Source organism: Lipotes vexillifer, unplaced genomic scaffold (assembly GCF_000442215.2).
Source record: "Lipotes vexillifer unplaced genomic scaffold, Lipotes_vexillifer_v1.1 scaffold469, whole genome shotgun sequence".
Lineage (NCBI taxonomy): Eukaryota > Metazoa > Chordata > Mammalia > Artiodactyla > Lipotidae > Lipotes > Lipotes vexillifer.
In genome coordinates this window covers 655041-674092 of record NW_006788006.1, presented here as the reverse complement: position 1 = coordinate 674092, position 19052 = coordinate 655041, and the positions used below count along the sequence as shown (strand labels likewise).

Genomic DNA, 19052 nt, shown 5'->3' with positions numbered 1-19052 from the left:
AAGAGCTCATGTACGCTCTTCCTCTAGGCCAGGGATCTCCAAAATTTTTCAGTAAAGGGCCAGAGAGATTGTATGGAGACCCATAAAATCTCTGTTCCGACAACTCAGCTCAGCACCTGTAGCACAAGAGTAACTGTAGACAGTACATAAAGAATGAGTATGGCTATGTGCCTATAAAACTTTACTTACAAAAACAAGCAGCGGGCCAGAATTGGTCCTTGGACTATGGCTTGTACATCTCTGCTCTGTACCATTTTTTGTAAGGGAGAGATAGGAAATAGACAAAACTAGCTCTGGAGCCTTTTGTGACTAGTTTGGATCTCAGCTGAACACTCCCTTGGGACCCATGGGCAGCTTCATGCTATTTCTTGGTGACTGGGAACATACATCTTAGAGATGAGGGAATAATTACACATTTCCTATGTAGTCTGTGGTCTCCTGTCCGGGATTTTTCACAGCCAGCTGAAAAAAACCCATCATGGTTTCAAGTGAAAGATCCTTTGAAGCAGGACCCCAACTGGGGTTTGACATTGGGAACCAGGGCTTAGAGCTGGAGGAAGCAGGACCTGGAAAGCTGAGGCAGATACCCCATCCTTGGGATATGGGGAGGGCGAAAGAGGACAAGAAAGATAGTGATCTCAGAAAAGTAGCTGCTCAGCCAGCAGCAACCAAAAAAAAGTTCAGGGAACTACCTATTGGTCTGTCTCCGAAAGACTCCCAGCCTGCTCTGGATGGATTCAGGCACCGGGCTTGGGGTTAGGGCTTAGAGGGGGTTGGTGGCAAGGAGAGGTATCTGAAACGCTGATACCTCAGAGAGGGTTTGGGGGAGGCCAAGTTCTTCCCTGTAGAGCCACCCCAGGCAACCCAAGTATGCACAGTCCAGCACAGGATACAATATTTACTGTCTTTCTGTGGCTTGGAGGGTTTTTTCTAGGAGTTAGATGAATCTAGTATATCTGTCGGGAAGCAGAGAGAACACTCAAAAAGGGGAATTGAAAATTAAGGACTGTTTACAGGGTTAAACCAGTAAAGTTGGCACAGCACTCAGAGATCTGCAAGAGTCGGGGAGCTGCAGGGAGGGAGCAAGACGGGGACCTGGGGAGAGCTGTGGCTGTCACAAAGGATTGTCTTTATTTTTTAATTATAATACATATTGATATATAACATTGTGTAACTTTAAGATGTACACCATGTTGTTTTGATATATTTATATAGTGTAATGTGATTTCCATTGTAGCAGTAGCACCTCTATCATGTCAAGGGAGCCAAGAACACTCAATGGGGAAAGGATAGTCTCTTCAACAAATGATGTTGGGAAACTGGATAAACAGACGAAGAATATTGAAATCAGACCCCTATCTTACACCACTCACAAGAATTAAGTTGAAGTGAATACAAGTCATAAACATAAGGCCTGACACTGTAAAACTGCTAGAGGAGAATGTAAGGTATAAGCTGCTCAGCTTTGGTCACAGCACTGATTTTTTTTTTTTTTTGATATGACACCAAAAGCACAAACAACAAAAGCAAAAATCAAGTGTGACTACATCAAACTTAAAAGCTTCTGCACAGCAAAAGAAACAACAAAATGAAAAGGCAACCTACAGAATGGGAGAAAAATTTTGCAGACCATATATTGGATAAGGGGTTAATATCCAAAATATATAAAGATCTCATACAACTCAATAACAAAAATCATAAACAATCTGATTGAAAAATGGGCAGAGGAACTGAATAGTCATTTTTCCAGAGAAGTTGTCCACATGGCCAAGAGCTGCAGAAGATTGTTCAGTGGGAGCTGTGGCCTTAGGTAGAGGGATACAGTCAATGCCAAACACGGGCCTGGCAGGGGGAGCTGAGAGAATGCTCCACCTACATCTCCTCCCACCTTCCATTCTCCTGCTGTTTTCCACTGGCCAGACTGAAAGGGCAAGGGAACCCGGGCAATGCCAACTGTAGTGGTCAGCCTTTTGCCTGGGGATGAATCTATAGGGATAACAGAATTGCCAGTATGCCTACAAGAAGGGTGCTGCCACTTTTTGCTATGAGATCAGTTATAGGTAAGCCCGCTTATCTTTCTGGAATAGGAGGTGCCCGGGGCCCACGATACTTTTAGGGACACCCATGCAAACGTTTTCGCTTCGTTTAAAATCAGAATAAAGAATTTAACTTTCAAGTCAAAGAAAATCTTTTAATATGTAATATTACTGTTCTCATCTAAAAAATTGGGGTGAAATTTACACAACAGAAAACCAACCATTTCAGAGTGGCGTTCAGTGGCATTTAGTTCATTTGCAACATTGTACAACAATCATCTTGATCTAGTTCCAAAATAATATATTCCTTTTTATACCAATTTGGCATACCAAATTATACCAAATATAATTTTAATATATATTTTAATGGGGGAAGGGGCCATGAAGGCAAATTTTCCTCAGACTCATGAAGGCAAGTGTTCCTCAAAATTTCCAAGCTGCCCTATACATGGAAGGTGTTTAGTTGGTAAAAGGATAGGCAAGTTTTATTTCTTTTTTTTTTTTTTTTTACTGCTGTATAGAATATTTTATAGTAAGAGTATTCATAACTCATGTGCCCATTTTCTGGTTGATGAATTGTTTCCTTTTATTTATTTATTTATTTATCTCTCACTGCTGTGGCCTCTCCCGTTGCGGAGCACAGGCTCCGGACGCGCAGGCGCAGCGGCCATGGCTCACAGGCCCAGCCGCTCCGCGGCATGTGGGATCTTCCCGGACCAGGGCACGAACCTGTGTCCCCTGCGGCGGCAGGCGGACTCTCAACCACTGCGCCACCAGGGAAGCCCAAGTTTTATTTCTTATATGCATTTTATTTAACGTGTATTAAGATATAATAAGCATTTCAAGTAATCTAAAGTTTCCAGTTTGGATTACAATTATTTAGGTAAGTAAATAAGATGACATGGATATGGCTGAATGTAAAGAGTCTGAAGTTTGGGAAACAGTGCCTGGCACCCCAGAGTGACTCTGAACATCACATTTTTCTTCAAAAATGGATCCTGAGGAGGTGCTGGGATCAAGAATTATCACCATTTCCATCCCATGGGACTCTCCCTCTCCCTGTTGCTCACTTGGGCATTCACACAGAGCAGCTGCTGATTTATTGGGCACAAACTGTTTACCAGGCACCTGCTGATTCTGTCGTCGTGCAAAGCCCATTTGGTGGCACCTCCAGGCTAGACACCAAACTGTATTAATCTGGGGGGCTAACCACCGAGTGCCTTGTTTAAGGCTCTGAGTGGAGTTGATGCTCAGCAAAGATTTGTTAGTCTGGTTTGTGAGCTGCGTCAGCTCTCAATTACTTGTGATGATCTCATGAAATAAGGAGGGGTCTGGAGTTAGCGAATGGTAAAAACGTCCATTATATTGTGACCTACTTCTCTGTCCCTTCCCAGCCATGCCTGGGAGTGATTCTGGAGACCTTGATCTTTTTCTGCCAGGACATGACCGTTGAACCCCTGGCAGTGTTCTCAGGTGGTCCAGCGCAGGCACATCCCAACAGACCGCCGCCGCCCCTCCCCTGCTCTTTGGACTGTCTCTGAGTTCATCACCAGCTTCTTCCACCTTTCCCCTCTTCCCACATCCACCTTCCGTCCGGCCCCTCACCAGGCCGGGCCCCTTTGTACCCCGCAGGTAGACGATGAGCAGCCATGGCAACAGCTTGTTTCTGCGGGAGAGTGGCCAGCGGCTGGGCCGGGTGGGCTTGCTGCAGCGGCTGCTGGACAGCCTGCAGCAGAGGGCGCTGAGAACGCGCTTGCGCCTGCAGACCATGACGCGCGACCACGTGCTGCGCTTCCTGCGCCGGAACGCCTTCATCTTGCTGACCGTCAGCGCCGTAGTCATTGGTGAGTCGTCTGGGAGGGGCGGCCTCTGCCCCTGGAGGGCGAGGACTTGAGGGAAGTTCCCCGCACTGCATATTTCTTCCCTCCACTTACTTCTTCTCACTTGCACAGGTGCACACGTCCACCATTCCCCTCCCCAGGACTCGCTCACACAAATAGGTACACATTCTTGCAAACACATCTGTGGGTACACACAATGTCTCATCTATATGCATGTGTATATACAGGCATAAGTGTACACCATACAAACGCACACTTTTCTGCATACAAACACACAGCAACATGAACACGTTTTTATGCATGCACAAAACATACAGGTGCGGGCTTCCCTGGTGGCGCAGTGGTTGAGAGTCCGCTTGCTGATGCAGGGGACGTGGGTTCGTGCCCCTGTCCGAGAAGATCCCACATGCCGCGGAGCGGCTGGGCCCGTGAGTGATGGCCACTGAGCCTGTGCTCAGCGGGAGAGGCCACAACAGTGCAAGGCCCGCGTAACGAAAAAAAAAAAACAAAAAAACATACAGGTGCAAAAAAGTAAACACACACTTGCACACATATACTAGAACTTACAAACACGTTCACACACACATGCATTCCTCTGCACACACAATGGCACACTTAGCTTGAATACATGTGTACCCCCATGCTTGAAAACAGTAACATACACACACGTCATACCTGTATACACACATAGGAAAAACATGTGCATCTCATATACATGGACCGTCATATACAGGCACAGATACATGTGCACAAGTGAGTACACACTATCACATATGTGTGCATATGTACACATGAATGTGCGCAGACATTTACACACATATCAACATAGTAACACATTAATTCATACATTCCACAATGTACACACAAACATGCACACTCATAGAATGTTTCTCTTTCTTTCACCTCTACCCACACACACGCCCTTCTTGGGATGGATGGATGGCCCCTGCTTGGGACTCAGTGACCAAATTCAACCCTACAGACCCCTCATTTTGGCCCTAGGGGTCAGCCTGGCCTTTGCCCTTCGCCCGTACCAGCTCAGCTATCGCCAGGTCAAGTACTTCTCTTTCCCAGGAGAGCTTCTCATGAGGATGCTGCAGATGCTGGTGCTGCCACTCATTGTCTCCAGCCTGGTCACAGGTGAGAGAGCCCAGGCCAGTGTTGGCCTCCAAGACCCATCCCAGAGTCCAAGCTCAAACCTGGAGCCATGGCTATTCCAAGCATGGGACCACCTCCCCAACTCAGGACCTCAAACATGGAGCATGCACATAGCTCTGAGTCTTTGGCCAAAGCCCTGATCCCAATCAGACCTGGGTTCCAGAACCCAGATGATCTGCAATACTTATCTCAGTAGCTTTCCTGTACTTTTCCTTGGAGGTAAAATACCAGCCTGAGAGGGGCTTAGTATCATCCAGAGATGAAAGGAAGGCTGTTGTGGGGCAGCCAGGGCAGGTAGCTGGGATGTGGTGTGGAAGGTAATGGGGTGGGACGTGGATCAAGGTGTTTGAGATACAGGTGACAGGGTGGTGGGTGGAGGGGGGGTGGAAGTATGGATGGCCTATGCAGGGGTTGGCAAACTTTTTCTGTAAAGGGCCAGGTAGAAGACATTTTCAGCTTCAAGGACCATGTGGTCTCTGTTGCAACTCTTCAATTCTGTTGTAGTGCAAAAGCAGCAGCAGATTAGTTTGCAAACAAATGGGCATGACAGTGTTCCAATAAAACTTTATTTACAAAAACAGGCAGCGGGCCAGATTTGGCCCATGGGTGGTTGATTGCCAGTCTCCAGATTCGGGGATGGATATGAAGATAAAGGGAAGGAAGAATGATTTCTTGGGTTGGGTTTCCTTAGAAGCAGAGGCTGAGAAGGGGCTATTTGCACAAGTGATTTATTGAGGGGTAGCTCTCAAGAGAAACCTATGAGGAAGTGAGGTGAGCAGGATGGGATGGGGAAAGAAGCTACGTAGAAATGTGGGTTCAGAAGAAGGTTGGCCTCTCAGCCTGATCCCACGGGGAGCTCTGGAGAATGGGCAACACTACAGAATTGTTCTCCACAACTCTGCCACCATCTAAATCAAAGGAGCTGGCCTTTTGAATCCCTGTACCAATCAGTCATTGGCTGTAGGTCTCCCATGGGGACTTTATGGGTGAGTAAGCTCCTGTTCTGCTGAGGGCAGCCCTCAAGAGAAGTGGGCAGCATGAATTGTTAGCAGCCAACATGCTCAGCTGTGGAAGGATAGGTGTATCAGCATGATAAAGGGTGTCTTGATAGGGGACCAAAATGATCTACTATAGATAGTATATAGTGAGCTGGGTTGGAGGGAGGTGTGATTTTGGGGCAGATAGGAGGATGAATAGAGCAGTGCAGATGAGCTTATGGTGCAAAATAGGGGTTAATAGAGGATGGAGTGGGGGTTGAAAATGTTGGCTTGGAATAGAGGGTGGTGAAGTGGTGCTTGGGATAAAGGATGGAGTGGAAGGTGTATTTGGAACATAGAATGGGAGTTGGAGGATGGCGATGTGGGGTGGGGCAAAGGAGGAGGGATGCTTGGTGGAATGATTGTAGCAGTGTGGGGAGTGTGGAGCAAATGGAGGGGAGAGTGGGTGGTGGGGTGTGGATGGGGCTGCTCGGGCTGCACCACCTGTCCTCCAGGTATGGCGTCCTTGGATAACAAGGCAACAGGGCGGATGGGGATGCGGGCAGCTGTATACTACATGGTGACCACTGTCATCGCGGTCTTCATCGGCATCCTCATGGTCACCATCATCCATCCTGGGAAGGGCTCCAAGGAGGGGCTGCACCGAGAGGGCCGAATCGAGACCATTCCCACGGCTGATGCCTTCATGGACCTGGTCAGGTGACGTCCTTTCTAATTTTGATGGGAATTCCAGCCCTACGTGTAACAACCTATACTCAAGGGGAGACAAAGGGGACAGGCTAATCCAGCCTGGAAATGCAACACCCAAGTTGGGCCTAGTTTTTTTGGTACCTATTTTCTGTCCTGGAGCCTTGCACAAATCCTCTGAGAGCAGCTTACTCCTAGGATATGATCTTTTGACCTGTAGGCTAAGGAGGCTATAGTTGCAGCATCTTGAGATGGGCTCAGGACAAATGGTATTTGTCTGGTGTTCCCAAGATCCATTGGAAGGTGAATGATTCTCTTAAAGTAGCAAGATTTTGCCTGCTGGTCACTGACTTGGGGGGAGCCTAGGGTTGGAAGAGTTCAGGAGCTTTCCGTGTTTTTTTTTTGGAGACATCACTGTATGTGAATTGAAGTCCCTGAGGTGGCATAGGGTCATACCAAAGGGCTCAGACAGGCCTGAGTTTGAGGTCCATCTGTACCCCTTAGGTGTTGTGTGGCTTTGGGTAACTTACATAAGTTCTTTGCGCTTTGGTTTCTTTGTATGTAAGATGGGGACATCAATAACACTCACTTTTAGGATTATTGTGGTGGTTAAATCAGATCACATAGGTAAGGCACTCAGATCGGTTTTCAGATGTTGGCTGCTATTATTATCGTTGCCATTGCAATTATTATTACTGTTATCAGTCTAGATTCTCTTCTAAGGTCTAACCACGTTCATTCATCTGATGTTTTTCTGCAGAAATATGTTTCCGCCCAACCTTGTGGAGGCCTGCTTCAAACAGGTCAGGGGGAAGTACATAGTCTGATCAAGGAGGTTTGGAGGGTTGGGGGAGCTTGCTGCTGAGTGAATGGTCCAGGAGTGAGGGATGGGGGGAAGGACCTGACAGAGCATTGCCCAGGGGCTTTTGGAAGAGTCTGAAAGAATGTGCTTTCTATCGGTGTGGTGATCGAGGCAAGGTTAGAGAGAAGGACTTAGGCCAAAGGCTGCCTGGGGATGGTAATGGAGGAGGAACCAAGGCTTCTGATCATAGACAGTTGAGGAGACAGACCCCCAAACCTGTCTGAGCATTGCCCAGGGAGCTTGTGAAAAATGCAGAATCTATACCCATTCTTCCATTCATTGGTTGTTCACTCCCTCATTAACCTGTTTATGCACTCAATTTACTATGCGTTGGTCTATGGCCCAATATCTCCTTATTTCAGTTTAAGACGCAGTACAGCACGAGGTTGGTAACCAGGACCATTGTGAGGACAGATAATGGATCTGAGCTGGGCACCTCCATGCCTCCTTTATCCTCAATGGAGAACGGAAGCAGCCTCTTGGAAAATGTCACACGGGCCATAGGCACCTTGCAGGAGGTGCTGAGCTTTGAGGAGACTGTGCCTGTGCCTGGCTCAGCCAATGGCATCAACGCCCTGGGCCTTGTGGTCTTCTCAGTGGCCTTTGGGCTGGTCATCGGTGGCATGAAACACAAGGGCCGAGTCCTGCGGGATTTCTTCGACAGCCTCAATGAGGCTATTATGAGGCTGGTGGGCATCATTATCTGGTGAGTGCTGGGCTGTGACAAGGGCGGGGTGGTGGTGGTGATGGCACACAGAAGGGTGTCGTCAGGGCTGGGAAGTCAGGCTGTGGGGCAGCTCCTGAAGTGGTTGTTGGGACCACTTGGCCAAAGTCATTTATATATGCATTGGTTAATTCACACCCTCACTCACTCACTTACTCATTCATTCATACCTTTGTGCAATGATTTACTCACTCATTCACTCCCTTTCTCATCTATTTATTCACTCATTTATTCATTTGTACTCAAGCTTCTGTGCATTGTTCATTCACTCCATCATTTATCTATCTTCTCGTTCTTCTATGGATTGGCCAAATTATCCATTCATTTATTTATTTATCTTCATTCTTCCATGAATTGGTTCATTCATTTTCCCATTCATTTGTTCATTTTTCTTTGCATTGGTTAAGTCACTCATTCATATGTTCATTCACTCATAAATTCATTCACAAACTCATCCATGCATTAGTTAATTCTTTGATTGATTGATGGATTTACTCACCAAGTCATCTATTCATTTGGACTCATTCTTTGACTCACTTGTTCATCTCTACATTTGTTATTCTCTCATTCACTCAATCAAATATTCCTTGCATTCATTCATCCATTTGCTTAACCCACTCATTTATTCACTCTCCCATCATTCGTGTCTCATTTGCTCATTTTCTCACTCACTTATCAGCTCACTGATTATTCCTTAATTGACGCATTCATTCATTCATTCTTTAAATCCCTTCATTCTTTCAGCAGACATTTTCCCAGGCTGATTTTATTTTGAACTCTGGAATACAGAGATACATTGAATTCAGTCCTTGTCCTCAAAGAGCTTTCAATGTCTTGGAGGAGACAGGCACATATTAGATAAATATAATACAAGATGGAAGGTTCTAGAGTCAAGAGACATTAAAAAAGTATAGGGAATATGGATAAGTAAGCAGCCAATGAGGGATATGCAGTGAACTCTGTCTGGGAAGGTGAGGAGGAAGTCATGGAGACGTCCACCTCTTAGTTGGGTCTTGAAAGGTGAGTGGGAATCCAACAGGACAGGAAGAAAGGAGAGGCACTTCAAGAAGAGGGAATAGAACATGCAAAGCTCAAAAGAACCTGAGTTGTTTGGAGAATGGTAAGGAGTTCAAGAAGGTGGGAGCCTACCTAGGGAGTGGTGGTGAAAGATGTTAAGGAGGCTGTCTTCCCAAATTGGGGAAGACTTTCTACATCATCCCAAATAATTTGAAAGTTGGGTGGGGGGCTAGAGGCTAAGTTGAGAGCTTGGAAAAGCAGCTGAGGGGATTGGGAGGGAAAGCTTATCAAGGACGAGCAAGAAGATTGAAAAGGAATATTGAAAGCTCAACTGAATTGGGCACCATGAGTCTATAGCGATGTCCTTGGCACGTTTGGGAAAATATCCATATGTGCCAGGTAGCCGAGTGTAGGAGGAAAGAAGTCATGTGCAATTGATCCAGAGTTGAGGAGTTTTGCAGAGTGTGAGAAAGGAAGGATGGAGGTGAGGGATTTGAGAAAGGAGTTTACAGGTTATTCACAGAGGTAGGTCTGGAGTTGGAGACAAGTCAGCAACCACCCGCCAGGGCTAACCTCGAGCCCAGCTTGGGGAATACAGATGTGGCTGGAGGAGTCCCCTGTATCCTCATTCCCACAGCCTCGGCTTGGGTCTCATCATTTCTGACCTAAGCTGTTGCCCCACCTTGCCAAGCGGTCCTCACCTCCTCATACATCTCCCATGACAATGACCAAGTGTAGACTTCAATTTCTAAAGAGACAGAAATAACAAAGGAAGCCTGGTAATGGGTGAATTATGGCATCACTGGCAGAAACTCACAAAACTAAGCAATGGGCTGTTTTGAGTGGAAAACAGGTGAGCCCCCTATGAACTTGCTTCATCTGTCTTCTCTACTCTGCTTTTCACTCACTGCTCCAGCTATACTGGTCTTCTTTCTGCTCCTCCAGTACTTCTAGCTCACATCCATCTCCTGGTCTTTGAACTGTGCCTGCAATGCTTTCCCCTCAAACATGCATGGTGCCTTTTCATCATTCAGGTATCAGCATAAATGTCACTTCTTCAGAGAAGCCCTCCCTGACCACTCATTCTTACAGCCCCACTCACTGATTCTCTTTTGTAGTTATCACCACCTGAAGTTTTTAAGGACATATTTCTCTGTGTATTGCATAGTTCCCACATTAGAATGTAAGCACCATGAGGGCAGGGACCATGTGACTGGAACATAGTAGGTGCTCAATGGATATTTGTTGAGTGAATGAACAAATAATTTAATAAGACAGGTTGTTTATAATTAATTTTTTATCGGAGTGTAGTTGATTTACAATGTTGCATTAGCTTCTGCTCTACAGCAAAGTGAGTCAGTTATATATACATACATATATCCACTCTTTTTCAGATTTTATTCCATATAAGTCATTATAGAATATTGAATAGAGTTCCCTGTGCTATACAGTAGGTTCTTATTAGTTATCTATTTTATATATAGTACTGTGTATATGTCAATTCCAATCTCCCAATTTATCCCTCCCCCACCTTTCCCCCTTGGTATCCGTATGTTTGTTTTTTACAGCTGTGACTCAATTTCTGTTTTGTAAATAGGTTCATTTGTACAATTGTTTTTTAGATTCCACATATAAGCAATATTGTATAATATTTAAGACAGGCTGTTTAAGATGTCTGTGGGAAATCCAGGTGAAATAACTTAGGGCTGGTGAATGAGTGAGAATATGTACTTATAGGAAAGAAAATAGGAGCATACAGGTTACAAATGTAGAGCAAAGAGTTGGGAGAAGTGAATAATGGAAGTTAGAAGGCCAGAGATAGGGAGTGTCTGGGCAATGTCTAGGGAAAAAAGCCCTGAGGACTGTGATTATTTGGGGGGATTTGAATTGTGGGGTGGGTGAAGGAGAGACCTTATAAGAATGTATGTGTTGGAGTTGTAGGAACTCTTCTGCTCTCTGCGGGCGAGCTGTGGGTAAGCAGGAAGAAAAGGTGGGATTTATTTGTGGGACCCAGCCCCATTTGTTATTGTGTGGGGAAGGTTGGAGTGGAGTAGGGTGCTGTATGGTGTGTGTTGCCTGGCTCCAGGGTCTATGTTGGCAAAGCCTGGGGGGTGCTAGCTCCAGGCTTGTAGGGGAGGTCATGAGGGAGGCCTGACAGGTGTCTGGCTTGGCCCAGGTATGCACCTGTGGGCATCCTGTTCCTGATTGCTGGCAAGATCCTAGAGATGGAAGACATGGCCGTCCTGGGGGGTCAGCTGGGCATGTACACCCTGACCGTCATCGTGGGTTTGTTTCTTCATGCCGGTGGCATCCTGCCTCTCATCTACTTCCTCATCACCCATCGGAATCCTTTCCCCTTCATTGGGGGAATACTGCAGGCCCTCATCACTGCCATGGGCACGTCTTCCAGGTATGGCCTTGTTCCTCACCTCTGGTACCCTTCCTAGGTTCACTCTTTGCTTTTCACAGGCTCTCTTAGGAGTCCTGCCCTCTCTGCCACTACAGAACCTCATCTGGGTTGTATAGTAATGTCAGGTGCTCTTGAAGGTCTCCAGGTGGCTCAACACCTGGGCACTGATCTTTGTCCTGGGCTGGCTCTCCTAACCCCTTTCCCTCCTTTTCTGTTTCTCTATTTATTTCTTTATTTTTAAAATATTTATTTATTTGGCCGCACTGGATCTTAGTTGCAGCATGTAGGATCTTCGTTGCCGCGTGTGGGATCGTCATTGTAGCATGCGGGATCTTTCTAGTTGCGGCATGTGGGATTCAGTTCCCTGGCTAGGGATCGAACCCAAGCCCCCTGCATCGGGAGCATGGAATCCTAGCCACTGGACCACCAGGGAACTCCCTGTTTCTCTATTTAATATGGAGGGAGAACCAGCTGCAAATTTTGAGGTTAGGACAAAGGGTCCAACATGCCTCATGGTCTCAGTCATTTTCTACCTCATAGGGTCTCATCTCCCCTTGAGATGGCCTCTGGGAGCTCCCTTGGCTTCCTCCTTCTTTATGGTTTCAGGGGTTTCATAAAGAGCTCCCCTCTCCACCATCAATCAAATTCAAAACAATCTGAGATGTATCACTAGAGCCAACCAGATGGAAGAAAAGTATCATTTTTATTGCTTGTAACACCTATTGGAGAATGTGCCTCTTGATCTGTGGCCAAGGAGGATTGGTGCTATAGTACCCCAGAATTGAACTCACCGGGTTGCCACAGGCATGGACACCCAAAGATCCCCTTTGTGGGTCCAGGATTCTCACTGCATGATATAAAGCTGACCAGACAGAGCACATGTTCTATGGACCAGCTGATCCCAAGTGGGGAGAGAGAGACCTAGAAGGTTAGTGTAGCTGAGGTCACTCCCTGAATAAACATGGGAAGTGGGGAATAGGAGTCTTCTGTAATACCCCTCTCTTAGCCCTGAGGTGTGGGAGCTCAGAAGGCCCTTTGCCTCCTTTCTGGGAGTGGATAGTTAGAGTGAACTGGTGACATGAACTAGTGTCTAGTAAGTAGCCCTCAGCTATTAGGTGGGTCAAGAGACCTTCAGCCTGGGGGACCTCATTGCTGTGTGCTCTGTGTGTCATGAGGAGTTCCCCTCCCCCACACACAGTCATCAGCCTCTGAAATGTTAGACACCTGCCATCTTCCCCTTGCTCTAGCTCCCACTTTGCCTTCCAGTGTTCTCAGGGGGAGCCCTCCCTTGGCCCATTGCCACCACTTATTCTCAGCCCTTGGGGTTCTCTCTCCCAGCTCCGCGACACTGCCCATCACCTTCCGCTGTCTGGAGGAGGGCCTGGGTGTGGACCGCCGCATCACCAGGTTTGTGCTGCCTGTGGGGGCCACCGTCAACATGGATGGCACTGCCCTCTATGAGGCCCTGGCCGCCATCTTCATTGCTCAAGTCAACAACTACGAGCTCAACCTGGGTCAGATCACAACTATCAGGTGAGTTGGCCTTGGGTGGGACCTGCCAACAGCTGAGACCTAAGAAGTCATTAGCTTGGCTGGGGGTGTTGGAGGGGAGGGAGTCACAGCAAGAAGTAAAGGGAGCCTTTGGATGTTGGAAGGGGGATGTGTTGAGGGGTGCAGGAAAAAATAAGACATGGTTCCTGAACTCAGGGAAGATCCAGTCTAATGAAGGAAAAGGACACACTGATGAGGATGATGATGATGACGACAGTGTTGGTGATGATGATGTAGATTACGGAGGTGACAGTGGTGATGATGTTGATGGTGCTGATAGTGGTGATGGTGATAGTGGTGATGATGATGATGGCCAACATTTATAAAACACTTGCTATGTGCCATACACAGCATTAAATATTTTACGGGCGTGGGCTCTTTGAATGACATCTCGTGATGTCCTATGCTTAGTTCCATTACTGCCCTTGCTAAATTAAAAAAAAAGATTATCTGCTTATTATGGGTAACGTAAGAGTTTGGGGAATCCAGAGAAGGGTTATCTAACTCAGCTGATGCTGTATAGCTTTCTTTTTCTTTCCATTTTCTTAGCCTCTCCCTGAATAATTTCAACATCCAAACAGGTGACTCTTCCATCATCTTCTTTTCAAAGTTCGCTGACCTTTGGAATTCCAGCCACCTACCCTTGGGGCCATGTCCTGGACTTTGCCTCTGCTTAGCCTGCTCTGACATCTCGAGTATGTGCATCATGGCCACAGTGTCCAATCTCTCCATCCTCTTACTTTACTTCCGCTACATATTTTCTTTAATTCCATGAAAAATTTTGCTTCTTCAACTCCTCTCATTCCCTCCATTATGGTTTCACTTTCCCTTTATGTGTTTTAGTTCAGTGCCTCTCAAACTTTTATGTGCATACTAATCACTTGGGAGTCTTGTTCAAAAGCAGATTCTGATTCAGTGGGTCTGGGTTGGGGCTTGAGATTCTGCATTTCTAACAAGTTCAGAGGTGATGCTGCTGGTCTAGGGACCACACTTGGAACCATGAGCTTCCAGACCAGAGAGTATGGCGCTTCATTCTTTCATTTTCTTGAGAGCGTCTTTGACATCCTTACCCCTTAGTCATTCCAAATCCTTGACATTGGGGATTTCAATCAACCACTTTATCTCTTCCTATGTCAAGGTGTCTGAACCCAGCTAGAGAAAAATCTACCCACTGCGGTGATTACTGCAGTGACCACTACAAGATGATGCATTACATTATCAGCTAAGTGTATTTCCACTCAGAAATCCCTTTATTTCAGTGATTCAAAGTCTTGGCTACACATTAGCATTACCCAAGACCACCTACTCCCTGAGGCTCTGACTTTGCTATGGTGGGGGTAGGGTATGGGCATTGGTATGTTTGTGAAAACTGCCCAGGTGATACTACTGTGCATCCAGGGTAGATAACCACCCAGTTATATGGTGGCACCATTATCCATCCCTCATTCCAAATCTTCACTCTATTTATCTTCCAGCTCCATTCTCCAATTTTCTTTCGTGTAAAAGATCATATTGCCTTTTACCTCAGGGGTGTCACTGAGTTTACTGGGTGTGAATGGACCCAACTTTCTGCTCCCACAACTCAAATTTATTGTGGTATGCATCCATCAATGCCTTCTTTCCCCTGATCTCAGTTTAAACATGGATCTGTTGCTCTATTCAAAACTCATTCTCCTACAATTCCCCAAATCTCATCCCTCCTATCTTCTCACTCTGTCAGCTATTCCATTGCTTACTTGCATTTTCAACTCCACTGCCTCTACTTGACCTTTTCTCTATAGCATATGAAGGCATTCTGATGTCTCTCACATATTATAAAAATAAAGACCTTAGACCTAGAATGCTAATGATCTCAGGGAAACTGGACTCCAGTGCCCATGCTCTTTAATGGAGCATCCTACCCTCCCTAACAGCTCTCTGCCCCTCTTGGCTACATAGGGATTGTGAATAAAGGCAGGTACCACAATGTCATGCAGTATAGTACAAAGCTGACTTGGCTGGAAATACTGATAACTGGGGTCAGCAGCAGGATGGAGTGCTCTCTCTTTTTATAGGGGTTCTGAGAGACCACTCTGCAGTTAAGGGAAACAGGCTGAACTTGGGTCCCAATGGCTTAGGGACATTGAGGGATACAGCTTAAGTCTGGGCACTATGGCTCATAGCATCTGGAGGTTCTGTGAGATGTTGAGCCCATGTGAAGTCCCTTCTACTGTGGGTAGAGAGGAAGTCCCAGTTACCTTGTTACCACACAACCCAGAGATCTTTGAGCCTTATACCTCTGAGGCCTCTGAGTTTTTCTTCAAACAATCTTCCTTGCCTTTACAACAGAAGGCTGTGGTATGAGAAGCCTTTTCTAGGGGAAACCAAGGGTGCAGTGAAGATGACATGAAGATAATTTCAAAGGAACATGTTCTGGTTTGTTTGTCTAGCTTAGGGTCCCAAACATTGCAGTGAGCACTTTTCATGGGAACTTTCACATTCTGGGGAGTAGAGAAGTCATCAAAAAGGGTAAGGACTTTTGAGGGGTGTTCTTAAATGGATCAGGGAACTGAGCATCACTTCTAGCTTCTAATCTATGCAAAGAGCTTGGTGGCAATGGCCAGCTTGAGACCCATAAGGTAATTGCTTCAGAATTGAGTAGCAGATTGTGATTGGATGGTTAGAGATTCCTAGTTTGGACTGAATCTAAACAAAGTTTGAGTTGGATTATTGGATCCAGGTGGAATTAGCTGGATCTTATCATTCTATTGAGAGCATGATGCCTGCCTCCCAAGGGCATGCACAGATCACTATTTATGCCAGGGCCAGCACTCAGAAGAGATATTCTCTCTCACTTAGGATAATAGTAATAATGACCCTTCTTGGGGCCCTATTCTCAAAGCACTGTTCTATTTTACTGCTCATTATAATCCCTCAAGGTAGGTATATGTCTACCATTGTATAGAGGGATAGAGGGAATATAGACTCTGAGTTTATGTCCCAGGGTGTACAGCTGACGAATAAATCTGCTGGACTCCAAAGTCCATTCCCTGTTCGTGAGCCCAAATGTTTGCTCAATCACTGTTCTGTAAGAGATATCGTCTGTGTTAAGCATCTTGAGTAGCTCTATGTTCACGACTATAGAATTTGGGAAAGGACTTCAAAAGCCACCGTGGGGGGGGGGCGGGCGGGGGCGTCAACCTCAGGGCCCTAACACCTTTCCTGGCAAGCCCAGTGGTTTTATAATTCTTCTTAGCACACCATGCTAGACATCTGAATTGATGCAGGAGCTAAAATCTAGCCTACTTGTGATCCAGTCTGACCCTCTACTTGATGGTGGATCACCATTTCTTTCATTTTCTATGTGTTTTACCTTTTAGTTTTCCAAAACCTTATATGTGTAAATGTCTAATTTTTTAAATTCACTCAGCACCATAGACAATTTCTTCTTTTGACTCTAAATTTGGCCCACCTTCCAGAGTTCTGGTCCTGGCAGCTGGACCTATCTATACTGACCTACCTACTTCTAGCATATGTGCACATGGGGAACTCAAGCTTTTGCTTTACAGCTGCTACCCAGGTTGATTCTTCTGCCCTGTTCCAGTCCCCAGAAGCAACTCGTTAAATCCTTACTCTTGCATCTGCAGTATGAATTGTTTAAAACCTCTATCATTGGGTGGACATCTAACCAGATCCCAACAAAGGATGAAGGAACATAACTGCATTGGCATTCAATGAAAGTTGCTTTGGATTTGCTCTTTATTTTGGGGAATTTGATTTAAGATGCCCTGGGAAACTGACACTTTCCCTTCTTTTGTGTCTCTTCTGACACTGCCTCATCTCTCCCTTCCCTCCTCCTGCCTCGCTGTGTTCTCTCTCCACGTGCAGTATCACAGCTACAGCAGCCAGCATTGGGGCTGCTGGCATCCCCCAGGCAGGTCTGGTCACCATGGTCATTGTGCTCACCTCGGTCGGCCTGCCCACTGAAGATATCACGCTCATCATAGCTGTGGACTGGTTCCTGTAAGTGCTCTTCAGACTCTGGTACTATCTGTCCTCAAACCCACCACTCTCCCTGCAGCACTCCCAACACATGGACTCTTATTCCAGCAAGGACAGAGTTCTAGAATTTTAAAATGAAAAGGTGGCCTGGGGGAATATCCCAAGCCATGTGGATCCCAAATTCTATAGAGTTAACCTTGGGAAGTAGGGCAGGGAGGAGGCAAGCAATGGGGTCTTTACCCATTATCCAGAAAAGCCCTGCTGTACCTGTTTTATGTAGAAGTCACCAAAAAGGTGATCCTTGGGGACAGAGCTGGCTTGCAAATTTAAAAAAAAATCTCAACTTTAATTTTTAAATTAATTATTTATTTGTTTTTGGCCATGCTGTGTGGCTCAAGGGATCATAGTTCCCTGACCAGGTATTGAACCTGCACCTTTGGCAGTAAAAGCGCTGAGTCCTAACCACTGGACCGCCAGGGGATTCCCTCAACTTTTAAAAATAGGAGGTTTACATATAAAAATCTGGACTTTTGTCCCCACTTGGGAGCTGTCACCTGGATCTGAATCTCATTTAGATGGTCTTCAGTCTGGCCTTGTTTACTCAGTGGTTACCTTCCTCATCCTGTATGCTGTTCAGCTCATAACCCCTAATTTTCTATATCAGACGTTTACATTTTTTTAAAAAAAGAATTGCATTGCTAATAACAAATGTGAGCATATCAGAGCTTGGTCCACCCTGTGTTAGACTGGAATGTGACCCCCAACTTTTAGGCACAAGGAGCTCCTGGCTGCTGCACCCTCTTCTCTGTGGAGCTCTTCAAACCTTGATTAATGGTGGCTTGTCTCTCCACGCCCCCCCCTCCCGCCCCCTCCAGTGATCGACTTCGCACCATGACCAATGTTCTGGGGGACTCTATTGGAGCAGCAGTCATTGAGCATTTGTCTCAGCGGGAGCTGGAGCTGCAGGAAGCTGAACTCACCCTCCCCAGCCTGGGGAAGCCCTACAAGTCGCTCATGGCACAAGAGAAGGGGGCGTGCAGGGGACGGGGAGGCAACGAGAGTGCCATGTGAGAGCCCCTAGCTCTGTCGCCTAGAGGAGGGAAGGGGGCTGGGGAGGGGGTTCCTGGGGAAGACCGCTGCATGAGTGACTGTGCACTGAACACACATGTTCTTTCCAGCACGTCTGGGGGAAACTGAGATAAAAGAGCAGGGATGAAAGATGTCTAAGGGCTCTGTTTCTCTCTGGGCATATGCTGAGAATTTGTGGGAGGGTGATGGGCAAGGCAGGGGAGGAGATGTTTTCCCTGGGATTGGGGCTAAGGGGAGCTTCAGGTTCCACAAGGTGAGCGATCAGGTCATGTTCCTCGTTTTCTCAAGGAGTGGCGGAACTCGAGAAGGTAAAGGAAAACTACTGTTTCTCCTAATAAAACAATATCCATGGCCTCTGTGTCGGGAGTCCCTATGACCACCTTCGGGTTTGATGATTTGCCAGAAGGACTCACAGAACTCGAAAAAGCTCTGATGCTCACATTTATGGTTTATTGCAGTGAAAGGACAGAGGTTAAAATCAGCAAAGGCAAAAGGTGCAGGGGGCAGGGGCCAGGAGAGACCAGGTGCGAGCTTCCAGTTGTCGTGTCCCAGTGGAATTGCATGGACAGCACTTATTCCTCCCAGCAATTATGTGTGACAACACGTATGAAATACTGCCAACCATGGAAGCCCACCTGAGCCTTGGTGTCCAGAGATTTTATCAGGGTCTGTCATGTAGGCATGGAGTTCCTGCTGGC

The 19052-nt window shown here is 46.5% G+C and overlaps 1 protein-coding gene across 1 annotated transcript in view; it reads left to right on the top strand.

The window, feature by feature from the left end:
* The window catches only part of SLC1A6 (solute carrier family 1 member 6), a 20815-nt gene extending 2330 nt beyond the window's left edge, over positions 1-18485 (top strand). Inside the window, exons 2-10 of the mRNA XM_007460959.1 lie at positions 3673-3880; positions 4880-5017; positions 6528-6732; positions 7481-7523; positions 7945-8288; positions 11500-11733; positions 13072-13266; positions 17152-17286; positions 18141-18485. Coding sequence (XP_007461021.1) covers positions 3676-3880; positions 4880-5017; positions 6528-6732; positions 7481-7523; positions 7945-8288; positions 11500-11733; positions 13072-13266; positions 17152-17286; positions 18141-18336 — 1695 coding nt within the window. The 5' untranslated portion in view covers positions 3673-3675 and the 3' untranslated portion in view covers positions 18337-18485. The remainder of the gene's footprint in view (positions 1-3672; positions 3881-4879; positions 5018-6527; positions 6733-7480; positions 7524-7944; positions 8289-11499; positions 11734-13071; positions 13267-17151; positions 17287-18140) is intronic.
* The last annotated feature ends 567 nt before the right edge of the window (positions 18486-19052 follow it).